Source organism: Scomber japonicus, chromosome 9, assembly GCF_027409825.1.
Source record: "Scomber japonicus isolate fScoJap1 chromosome 9, fScoJap1.pri, whole genome shotgun sequence".
Taxonomy (NCBI): domain Eukaryota; kingdom Metazoa; phylum Chordata; class Actinopteri; order Scombriformes; family Scombridae; genus Scomber; species Scomber japonicus.
The window spans coordinates 31,062,410-31,074,503 of record NC_070586.1 but is presented as its reverse complement, the minus strand read 5'-3'; the positions used below and the strand labels follow the sequence as shown (position 1 = coordinate 31,074,503).

At 38.6% G+C, this 12,094-nt stretch overlaps 1 protein-coding gene across 1 annotated transcript; it reads right to left on the bottom strand.

Annotated features, from left to right (window-relative positions):
* Positions 1-573: 573 nt before the first annotated feature.
* Positions 574-11,746, bottom strand: chfr (checkpoint with forkhead and ring finger domains, E3 ubiquitin protein ligase). Its single transcript, XM_053326199.1, has 18 exons — positions 11,659-11,746; positions 10,670-10,793; positions 9,927-10,026; positions 9,555-9,664; positions 9,387-9,446; positions 8,625-8,819; positions 8,027-8,098; positions 7,469-7,643; positions 7,220-7,374; positions 6,868-7,030; positions 6,498-6,694; positions 6,182-6,298; positions 5,683-5,766; positions 4,961-5,031; positions 4,168-4,255; positions 3,915-4,022; positions 3,133-3,205; positions 574-1,472 (listed from the first exon to the last, which is right to left on the bottom strand). Exons 2-18 carry the CDS (start codon positions 10,776-10,778, stop codon positions 1,430-1,432), a joined length of 1,920 nt encoding a protein of 639 aa, XP_053182174.1. The 5' UTR covers positions 10,779-10,793; positions 11,659-11,746; the 3' UTR covers positions 574-1,429.
* Positions 11,747-12,094: the final 348 nt, after the last annotated feature.

The window sequence follows — 12,094 nt, the reverse complement described above, 5'->3', positions numbered from 1 at the left end:
CCACTCGACATGGTTCACCTGCATTTCTACAAACAAAAACAGCAGCTTCGTGTACCTGAGGAACCACAGAAAGTCTATTTCACTTCAATTTTAAACTAACAAAATCCAACATCCAATAATATCTCCAAAACTATAATAAAAAAAAACTATATACTTTCTAAAACAACTTCTTAGACATTTTTTGTTGCACGGGTAACTACATTATAACATAACTGCAACACAATCACAACAGTACAGTTGTGTTTTGTATTGGCACCATTCCCTAAATCGTTGGTTCTGCAAGTGGATCCCGCACAACGCTGTATATGAAAACTCAACAACAGCCTCACCGTATTTGGAGTGCGGTCTAGTTTTTCTTCTCTAAATGGAATAAAAATTAATCACAGCAAAGCCCTTACTACAAGGGTCTGAGAAAGCATCCCTTTTGCACTATTTTAATCACCTTGGAGATGATTATCCGGAGCAAAGCATACAACAGAGGCCCCCGTGCCCTCTGACAGTATTACAACACATTGATCCCCTTCCCACAGACATAAAATCCTACACAAATATCACATGGGATTATGAATCATACATATGTAGGGCTTTGATGTGGCTTTTGCCCTTTGCCTGGGAACACAGTAATGCCAAGGCAAAACAGGAAAAGAAAAAGTTACTCATGAGGTGAGACATTTACACATTTTACTGCTGTTCAAAGTTAGCATGTGTGGATCTTGGAAACAGTTTGTGTATTGGGCCCAAAACTGTGCTAAAGAGTATTACATTTACTGTAATACTCTGTACTATATACATTTTCTATACTCTAATGATATGTAAAAATGTGCTTTTTCATTAGCATTTGTCATAAACTTCTAACAAATATGGATATGTTCATTGTAGGAAGCCCTGGATTCTGAAATAAGACTGTTAATATGTTACAGTACAAAGTACATATAATGTAAGACTGCATGAGCAAGGCTGGAGGAGAATTTAATATAAAATCATGCTTTTAAACACGTGTAAGCATAATAAATGGCCTTAATACATAGAGATTGCTTCACTTGCTCTTCATCTGAGCCATCAGTTTTATTTAACAGGTGGCAGCTGGTTAACTGATAGATGTGACAGAGGCAGCAGCAACAGACAAATGCATCCCAATTTACATGATGGCTGCTGTTAACTGCAATCCCAACTCTAACCTTTAAACAGCAACCTGAACCTTGATTAAACTTAAACTTGAATGATAATGTGCATAGCATTATTTCATGCAGCCCTGTGTCAGGTATTGTCAATGGATACTGATTGTGTTTTTTGCATTAGATTATTGCATAAGAAGCAGAGCACCTGTGAGACAGTTATCTACAATGTACAAAGCAAACCTTACACGATTGTGTCTCTCCAGTATTCATGATGCTCATTTGACATATTTGACAGTTAGATGCTGCTCCCCTCAACTCTTGAAACGTGTCTGCTCACATATGTGGTTGAATTTCCTGAAATTAAAATAAAAAGAAATCACATGAATGTTGCATTTTAAAAAGCACAAAACCAAAGAGATGAGACCAAATGATGAGGCACCTTGCTAAGCTCTTCAAACACCACACATGAATAATTGGACCTTAGTTTATAAAAGGACTCCCTCTAGTGGTAAAATTAATGAACAGCATGTGGAAGGCTGCTACCCAGTGTCTCATATGTCACATCTGCCAGAAACAATCACAAAATGTATGACTCAACAACCCAATGGCTGAGTGGCACCACAGTGCAAACACTATAGTGGATAAAACCCAAAATATAATGCTGATATATAAGTGGCTTGTCAACAGAGTGACTTAACAGTCCAAAATAGTGTAACTAAGTATATTTGTTTAGTAAAAGTTAAAAAAGAAAGTAAGACAAAAAACTGTGACTAATAATGCAAAACCTAAAGATATGTCAATGTGATTCCATTTAATATATATTAACATTTAGAATTTCATATATAAATTATATTTTAAATGAATAATTTGCTTTTTATTAATGCTATGGGTGGTGCCTTTGAAAATGCATAATTGACCATTGCTCAAGGTGGGGTTGCACTGTTGTCCCATATGGTAAGAAGCAATGCACTGAAATTTGAAAGTAACGCAATAATGTTTAACCACAAGTAAACAAAGATGCAGTTTCGGTGTTGCAGAGAGGATATGAGTTGATGTGGGGTGTGTTCCAGAGAGTGGCTTTAGTGAAAACTGATTTTGTTACCCTGAGATGAGCGAAACTCAGGTTTTTCCATTCCTGAAAGGGAGGTAACCTAGGCTCAGTCAGTTGCCGTGGTAACTAAAGCTAACCAGCTCAGTGGCAAGTTTACTTCAACAAACCCTGAGTTTCTATATTCGACTCAATCCTGGTCCGAGATCGATTTGTTACACAAAGACAAACTAAAAGTTACCTCAGAAAAAAATTAAATCTTTTGTGCACACAATCTGGTGATCTGTCTTTTAAATATGTTCATATTATTGGGGATTATATAACAATATTTTTCAGTGACCGGGATTGTAGTCCACCTGTAATTTTAAAACTAAATTTCTTAAAGTGAGTTTGTTTAGGCAGCGTATAATCCTAACATGTCTTAACAGCATTCCACTGTTTAAATTTAATACATTTGTTGAAAATGTTGAAATGAAGTAACTAAATGCTGTTGAGCCAAGATCCAAACAGATGTCTAAACATTTACTCTCAGTTTGAACCCTTGATGCTTTTTCAACTACAAACCACCAACAAACTAATTATTACAGGACCAGATGTCACATGTCTCTGATATATATAAAATATGTCTTATCATGCATTGATGTTTGTAGCTCCACTGGATAAAAATTAAGGCTCTGCTTGTAATTACCTGTTGCCATGGTGAATCCTTGAATTGGAGCTGCATTGATGATGGCTATTTTCATTCAGCACGCCTATGTTTAACTCAGAGTGAACTGACTGATCGGCTGTTCTCAAACTGAAAACTCAAGAGTTTCCTATCTCAGGGTTCATCAACTCAGACCCCTTTATAGATCCCCTGGTGTCACTGTCACCACTACAAACTGCCACATAACGACTAGGAGACAGATAGGCTATCTGAGCCGAGCACATGAGTTCCTGTAGTGTTTCCTATGTAAAAAGACTTACACTGCATGGTGTGCCTTAACCTGCGTGCGACAGTTGCGTCCCCAGTAACAGTCAGGACGAGAAGTTACAGCAGCTGAGGAGAGAACAATGAATGAAGTTAACTCATGTGTATGACATGAACAGTCCAAAAAAAAGTCTTAGGCCCCATCCGCACTGGATTTATTACTCTAGGGGAGATGGGGTGATGTTAACATTTCCTGCACTGGTCATTCATTTTAATACAGAGTGAGTATGGGGGTCATTGTTCACACTCCCCCCAGTAATAATTCAATACAATAATCTTCCTGCAAATTTTCTGGTCCTCCTGTAAGTTAAATCCAGTCTGGAGCAATGTCCTTGTATTTTAAAATGCATCTGTGATTTCTTTTTACAGGAAGGGCAGCTTTTCCTTCTACTGCATTTCATCAGCTCAGCGTAAAATTGAAAGACTGGGAATGGAAGAGTCTAAAATGTTTCTCCTAATCTGAAAAAACATGTTAAAATCCACATATAGGCTTATTTAGGGAACTAATATGACAATGGACTGACAATAAAGACAAGTAAGATAATCAAATAAGCTGTTTTAATGTCAGCTACAGGCAGGTAGGTACCAGTACTCTCTTTTGGCTGGTCCTGATGAATGTCCATATCTATTACAGACCACATGGAATTTCATAATGGTTAAAATGCAGTCTGGAGAGATTTAGAGAGTTAAACTCAGGAGCACAGAGGATATTTTATTTCCCACCTAACCCTGTAACTTTAATCCTTTCCGGAAATAAAAAAGTTATGGTTTGTCTGACCTGGCAGCTCAGACGGGGGGATGTTCTGTCTGTACTTGTAGGCCAGTTCCTTGAATGTTTGCAGGCCGCAGCAGAAGCACACAATGGTATTTGCAGAGATACGACAATCTGACAGAGACAGGATCAGGAAAGACAGAGTATACTTATCCTTGTCAGATGACAGTGTAAAACATAACATTACATGCTACATAACATTGCTGTGAGGCACTAGGATAGAGATTAAAGTTCCTTGGTTTGTGATTTAACGGCTCACCTGTCAAATAGTAGTTTCCCTGCTGTAAACCTTGTACAGCCTCTTGCAGCAGATCTCTCCATGACTTCCCTCTGGAGGACAGGTAGTTCTGATGAAAGGATAGTAACACAGTCAGTAGGTCTCGGCATGTATTTCGAGCATTTTCAGTGTTCAGTCTTGACATCGAGTTTTAAGTAAAGTTTATTGCTTGCGGAAAGGAACTTTAATGGCACAGTTGACTTGAATATAAACTTGGCATACAAACCTGTTTGTTGGCCCACAGAGTCAAAGTATCTTATAGTGTCATGTAAATGTTTTTGGCAGCCCATTTGAATCAATCACCCAGCATGATAAAACTAGACATGTACCGATCCAACTTTTTTCTACAACTCCAATACCTCAACTCTGGGTATCTGCTTTTACTGAAAACTGATACAACATGAGTGCTCTCTTTTTCCATAACTGAAAAAATGTGAATATCTCACAGAATGCAACTCAGTGGAATTGTTTTGATGTAAGGTAACGGGAGGTCAGGGGTAGCTGTGCAACCGTGGATTGCATTCAGCTTGCTGTGACTGAAGGAATGCAAATGAGAGTGGAAACATTGAATTTTATAACTGCATTTAAAAAGAAGCTGTTTTAAATGCGGATACAGTAGGTCACTTCATGGCTAAGGTCAGTATGTTTGCTGATATCCAATCAGACCTACACCACTGATTAAAAACACATAATGCATTCTAGTATAAAAATAACAAACTGAAGGCCAAAACTGTTGACAACTGTTAGAACATTTTCTTTCATTCAACATTCTTACCTGAAGAATCTCTGACTCATAGTTATTGTTGTTCAGCACACCATCCATACATTTGTCTGTCAGATTGAGTTCTGTAAGACAAATGGGGGATTCCTCCCCCAAAACCTTCAGCATACTTCTCACACTCAAATAAGTAGAAATAAATACCCAAGGAGCTTCATCACAGAGAGGATTTTTAGGGCTGTGCTTTTATGGAGGAGAGCTACAAAAATTTATCGGGTTTAATTTTAGTTCAGCTGCCAAAGCAAAGTTTCCTCACAAGCCAAAGTCACCTCTGCAGTACTGCTGAACTGTATATGGAGCTTTCATCTCGCTCCCAAATGTGTATTATTAAAACAAAAGCGTACCTTAAAGTTGAATACTTCAAGTATGATTCTTGTTTAATTATGTGTACATAATGTGGAATCAATGTATTCTTTGTTGGTTGTGAAAGGAAAGCCTGCAACCTAAATTTATTTTGCAGACATTTCAATGACCTCTTAAAACCTGCTGAGAATAAAAAATCTTTGGAAACACAGAGTGCTTTTAAATTTGAGACCAGCTATGATTAATGTTACAGATATTGCATTAAGACACTATTCTAGACTGAACCCCGTCAATTAAAAAGGCACAGTATATTAGTAACAGACAAAAAAAATCCCATACTGATCGAAGTGTATTACACAGATATAAATCTAACAGCGGATATCCCCGAAGGCAGTTCAGCTGAAACAGATACATACCACTGAATCGAGCCAGGCAACCTTGACAGCCAATCCTCTGGCAGCCCCAGTACATATGACAGAAGGGTTGCTGGCACAGCGCACCTGCCATCACACAGCACATTATACATATGGGAGGGATAATGGAACAATAAATCCACACAAAAGTGAACTGCTGGCTAGATTGTACAATCACTATCAGGTGACTCTACAAGTATTGCACACCTGAAAAAAGAAAAAAAGAAAATAATAATAATAATAATAAAAAAAAAAATATATATATATATATATATATATATATATATATATATTAAATATGTCTATGGCCTTGCACTATTTAAGTTGCACCTGCACTTGCTAGCTTGTATTATCTATAAAATGTAGTTTCCTATATCAGCTCCTTTCATATTTCACAGCCTGTATGTTGTTTTCTTCCCCTAACAGTAGAATTTAAATCAACCACATTCAGTCAGCAGTCATTACACTGCTGCAGCTAGCAACAAGCTCAGTAACCACTCACATTGTTGAGCAATAACCTGCGGGCTGTTTAGCTCTGTCCGTCTGTCTGGCATCGGCTGGTGGCAGCAGGTACAGATTAGATGGCGGCCCTGAGGGGGGCAGTGGTACTCCTGAGGAGCTGCAGACAGGAAGGGAGAAGAGAAAGGTTTTAGACATGACAGGCAGGAGGAAATTCACAGGAGCACTGATGTGGACTGCATTTTCCATTTATAGTTGCTTACTAGAATCAAGATTAAAACAGCTCAATGCATCCTGCACTTTGCAGAAAGATTCATTTCAGCTACTAGTCTTTCTAGCTTAGCTCTTCTAATAATCACCTGAAGCGATATTTGAGGACGTTGAGGGCTGCTCCCCTGTTGGCTTTGCAGACCCTTCATCAGATGCCGGTTTGGGTGGAGGAGTTATAGGCGGTGGGACTGGCACACTGGGGACCCAATAATTTGACCCTGTAGCAAACAGCATCTGACTGACCTCCTTCTTGTAGCCAGGACACTGTCTGCACAACAGTAGCTGACTGGAGACAGAAAAAAAACACACAATGACAAATCATCACATGGAGAACTGGTTCACTAAACAAGCAAAAAGAACGCATCCAACACTGCTGGCATCATGACATGTATGGTTTCCATTGTGATTTGTGCATGTCCTCTTTTATTTACATTCATTTCACCAAGCCAAAACTTCTACCTGAAGTCTGGGGAGTCGCTGTCATTGTCAGAGAGCTCAAAGAGGTAATCTGAACTGCCCTCCTCATCAGAGAAGTAGCGCTCAACTTTTGGCTGCAACATGTCCTGAGTGATCTTGTTTCGGCTGTCCATACTCTTCAGATCCTCATCACTGCGACACTTTTCTGTAAAACAGGAACACACACACGAACACAATGTCAGCCTCAACATGAAATAGAGCAAGGCTTTTCGGGCTGTGAACCCTATTAAACTTACCAATAAAAACACTTATGTAAGGCTATTATTTCCATCCATTTAGTGCCAATGTGTCATGATGAAAAGGTACCATTAGAATGATGATTATCTGTGCAAACCTGGGTGCTGAATGAGGTAGGCCTCCACCAGGTTGTTGAGGATATGGTTCTTACGGATCCTCTCCACAGGGCAGCGGCAGGTGGGGCAAAGAGAAGAGCGCTCCATCCAGCCTGAGTAGCAGGCAGCACAGAAGGTGTGCATACAGGGCTGCAAGCTAAAGCAAAAATTATTCAACTCAAACTAGGGTAAGACCACATGTAGGGATCAAGCACCTAACTCTGGATATCTGACAGATGACAGACTCTTACCTGACACAGTCGTGGAGTAGGTCCTGGCAGATAATACAAGTCAGAGATTCCTCCATCTTGTCAGTTTTAGTCCCTTCTACTGGTTGTTTAGGCACAAGACTCCCAAGACTTCCCTTAGTTGACCCCGCCATTTCTTTACTGGACGTGTGTGGCAAGCCAAAATCATAATCTATATCTGTGAACAGAAATGAACCTCATGTGAAACATTTGCCTTTTTGAAACATTTGGTATCTTCTCCAAAGTCATAGCAGGAAAAGTTTAGAGAGCTTATAAATAAATCCTAGTTATGTTGGTGCAAAGCTGAGCAAGATGATTATGACTAAAAGAGATGAAATCTGACATAAAGCAACTGGCTTAGTTGAGATGAAGCTGAAACTCTTGCTGAATCTGTGCACTTATTTTTTGGCATTTCTGGGCTTGGAGTTTGAATGAGGGTGTTGGAGTTAGAACAAAAGCTCTGAGTAAAGACCTGTTATGCATGAAATTTAATGTGAGGGATTGCGGAAAAAATCCCAGATCCCAATCTGGATTTATCCCAGAGGTAATAAGTGAACTCACCAGTTTTCCTCTTTTTGCTTTCTGGCTCCAGGTTTTCCATCTCTTTTCCCTGTGTCATGGCAGCACCTTTAGCTTGTATAATAAAACAGTTTGTTAGGATTTACAATCAAAAGACAACTTAGCCTTCACTATGGTTACTAGTTCTTTACAAATGACCAAACCATAAATCATCATGTATTATGTTAAATCACAAAGAACCGTGAGAATCATCTTCTTGCTGCTAAGAGATTTATTTATTCATTTAAGTTGCCTCATACACTCTGAAACAAGTTCACAAGTGTACAGTCTCCACAAAAGAAAACATATCTTTTCTGTTACAACAGCTTGACATTCTCACTTGTCACAGGACCACAAAACACAATAGAAAGTAAAATGAAATAATACTGAGGCCACGATTTCACAGACACCCCTGGTCACTATTGAGTAACCTCTTCCCGAAAGTGCACAAAAATATGAACAGTTCATGTACACAAATAAATAAAACCTGACAACTTCAAGTAATAACAAATGATACACTGTTAAAATTCCAAAAGAAAAAATCCCTCCTCTCACCACAATGGATCATGCATCTTTAGCAGTGTGTCAGCTGAGAACTTACCAGAGGCAGGACCGGCTCTTGCTGCTAGAAGATCAGATGTGATAGGACTCCGAATACAGAGGTGGGAAGTTGACGTAGAGGGCTGAGGTTCCTCCTGAGTTATATCAGGAGCCTTGGTGAGCATGACGGGCTCCACAGAGAGTGACATATCTGAGGATGGAACAGGAGCAGGACTGATGGCTGACCTCTCCATGTCTGATGATCAGATACAGGGTGGAAGGTTAATGGTGAGACATGTTATAGTTGTGTAATAGAAGTGTTTACATGACAAAAACTCGACAAAGGAGTTATAATGAATTAAAGGACAGAGTCATACTTTTTCAAGTCTGAATATTTAAGTTAGGTGCTCGAATAACAACTGATTTTTTGTTGTTGTAATTACTCCTCCTGTTCAATGAGTCAAATCGAGTAAATATCTTTCAGTGCAGTCTTTTTAGTGCCCAAGTCCCTCTTTTTGTTACAATATTTCCACCACAGCTCAACAGGGAAACACAAAGAGGGAATTTGATGCTAAAAAGACTGTAAATGTGGCAGATATCCATTTGATATGAATAACACAGACTGCTGAAGCCTCATATAAGCTTCAGATAAATTTTTAAATGCAGTTTCATCACAAAATGACTGTGTGGACACACTGTAGCTTTAGGCTCCCATCACTTATATTGAAAGCACATTTGGGGGGGTATTTTAATAGCCAGTATGAACAGTTGTTTTAAGACAGACTTGAAAAATGATGACCCTATCCTTTATCTGACTACTTACAGTAACTATTTTGTGAAATAGCTTGCTCCGCTGTGATTGAGTGGTAAACATAGGCAATGTCTGCAGGGCAACAAGAAAACATATTTTATCTTTGCTTCCTATAAATTGATATAAACATCTTATTGAGGTAGGAAAATTAAAAACAGTCGAGCAAAATTAAAAACTCACTTTGTTCTGGCTCACTTTTCCTGTATACAAAGTAGATGACGTCGCCATTCTGCAGTACTTGAGTTTGCTTTTTGACCACTTTGGACATGTTGATCACAGTGCCATTAGTGCTATAAACAAACAAACATGCAACTGCATCATTGTACAATATAAGTGGTTTTATAAAAGGACATGTATACAAATCAAATACATATTTAAACAGCTCTAAAAATTCAAGCTTACTATTTCTTTCAAATGTGAATCTTTTAAACATGTCTTTTTGTTTTATTTATTCATGCCCCTAATAACACATATTATTCAGCTCTGTCCATCAGATAATGCAGCAATTTGTACTGCTGTTAAAATTCATTGATGGGTGAATATAGATCATACCTCATGTCTTCAAGCCACACAAGCCCTGAGCTTTCATCTTTGAAAATCTTGCAGTGCTCCCCTGAGACCAGTTTGTTGGCTGGAAAAGCCAGATCACATCCTGCCAAGACAACCAGAAATAAATAGCATGAAAACAACAAAGTTAACATAATGCACATTAATTTGGCTCCATAAATGGGCTCTGACATGACATAATTGATTCTTTTTTCAGTTGAATAGGGTATTCTGAAGAGTACTTTACACTGATTCCTTAAACGATTTAAACTCAAACTACTGCAAACACCTGAAACTGTGTTTTACTCTAATGTATTTAAAACCTTTTATTGCCCAGTCATGAGCTAATCAATTAAGGCTAGTCGTTTTGCATTGTAATAAAGTAGATCCCCACAAGCCCTCAACAACAAAGCAAGCACATAGGGAAATATAGGCCTAACCTTTTCTTAAGCAAAACCCATACAAAAAATACCTACTTAATATTCTGCACACATGTTCTCAATGGACGCCTTTTGTTATCATCACAAGAGGCTGTCTAAGTTTGGTGCACTAAAGAAGGCTTTGTGTTTTGAAGGGGGAGGTTTTAAGGGCTCCAGACAGCAATGTCTGCGTTACAGACGGGATTGTCTTTTGTTGATAGGTATCAACACATTTTAACATTTTTAAAAGGAGAATAAAAATGTGAACTGAGTTTTTAAAATCAGATTTATCCATGCTATTCACTCTGTAAAATAAAGAAACAAACCTACCCTTTTTTCGGCCAACTGTGCACTCCCTGTTGAAAAGCAGCACTTCGCTTTCACTTGAGTCCACTTTGACTAGCTTTCCCCATGGTCGGCTTCTTCTGTGACTGTCCATCTCCCAATGGTTTTTCTATAGGATAAATATGAGAAAATTAGTTTGGAAAGGTTTAGTTCTTTGTGGCATTGCTTTGAATAAGGCACATGATTGCAAAAAGAAAGTGAAATTATAACCATCAATGTGTGGAGTCCTACTGAGACATATTTGGTCAGTGTCATAGGTTTTGTATCAAACTATTCATTACTGCCAGCCAGATAGGTTCTGATGTGAGATGCCAAATTGGGTTTAAAAACACAACATTTACAGACATTTGGGTTCTCAGCAGACACACCTCTATAAGACAATACATCATTTCTTTGTAAATCAATCCATGCATCGATTCTTCATTTGGGTTTTTGTCCCAAATGACAGCTTACACTTTTTCCAATAATATTTCAACATAAGAAACCATTTGCTCTGTAAGTCCCCACAGTTCTTTTCAGCAAAAACACACCCTAGAATATGTAACTTTGGCAGTTATGAGTTGAACTTTTTTAGATCCGTAAAAGGTCATGAGAAGCGTAAAAATGATAAGCACCTTGCACAAAGGATGCACTCATGTGAAAGAGTTCCTCATCAAGTTTGGTGAGGAAGCTAACGGGACCTAGCTAAGCTTCACTGACTTAACTATCGACTCTTTACTAGTAAAGATTGGCTGTGTTACAAACTGGATACACGTAAAGGTACTTCAATAGTCAAGTATCTGTGTCACAATACAAATGATGATATTAGCACAGCGACGCCAAAAACAACTTCGTTCATAAAACTAAGCTAACGTGTTTGCTAACATTAGCAGCTAACTATACCGTGCGAGAGAAAATAGGGAGTACACTACGACCACAATTGCCTGTGGTGTGTTATAGCTATATAACTTCATGTCAGACATGTGTTACTTTACCGTCAAAATATGAGTTTGTTGTCCCAGTAGCTCTGTATAAAACTGTTTCTTCTCCTCATGTTCCAGCTAGACGCAAGATGCACTTCCTGCCAAGCGTTGACATTATTTACCGTAATCAGCTGATGGAGGAGGGGCAGTTTGGGTTTGTGGTTACAGGGTAGATGGAGGCACCCTCAGTACACACACACACACACACCGACACACACACACTTGAAATAAATGTCACGTTCTGAGAAAAATTAAAACAATAATAAAAACATTTTTGCCCTTAGCCAATATTATTGGCTCAAGTGCAAAGATTCATGCTTGTATCAGAGAAGTTAATTCTGGAAAAAAAGATAAACACATACCTTTGTAACATCTGGAACATAAGACATCGTTGTTGCACTCCGCCAGCAGTGCCTACCTGCAATAGATGCTCCAGCCAATGCATTTT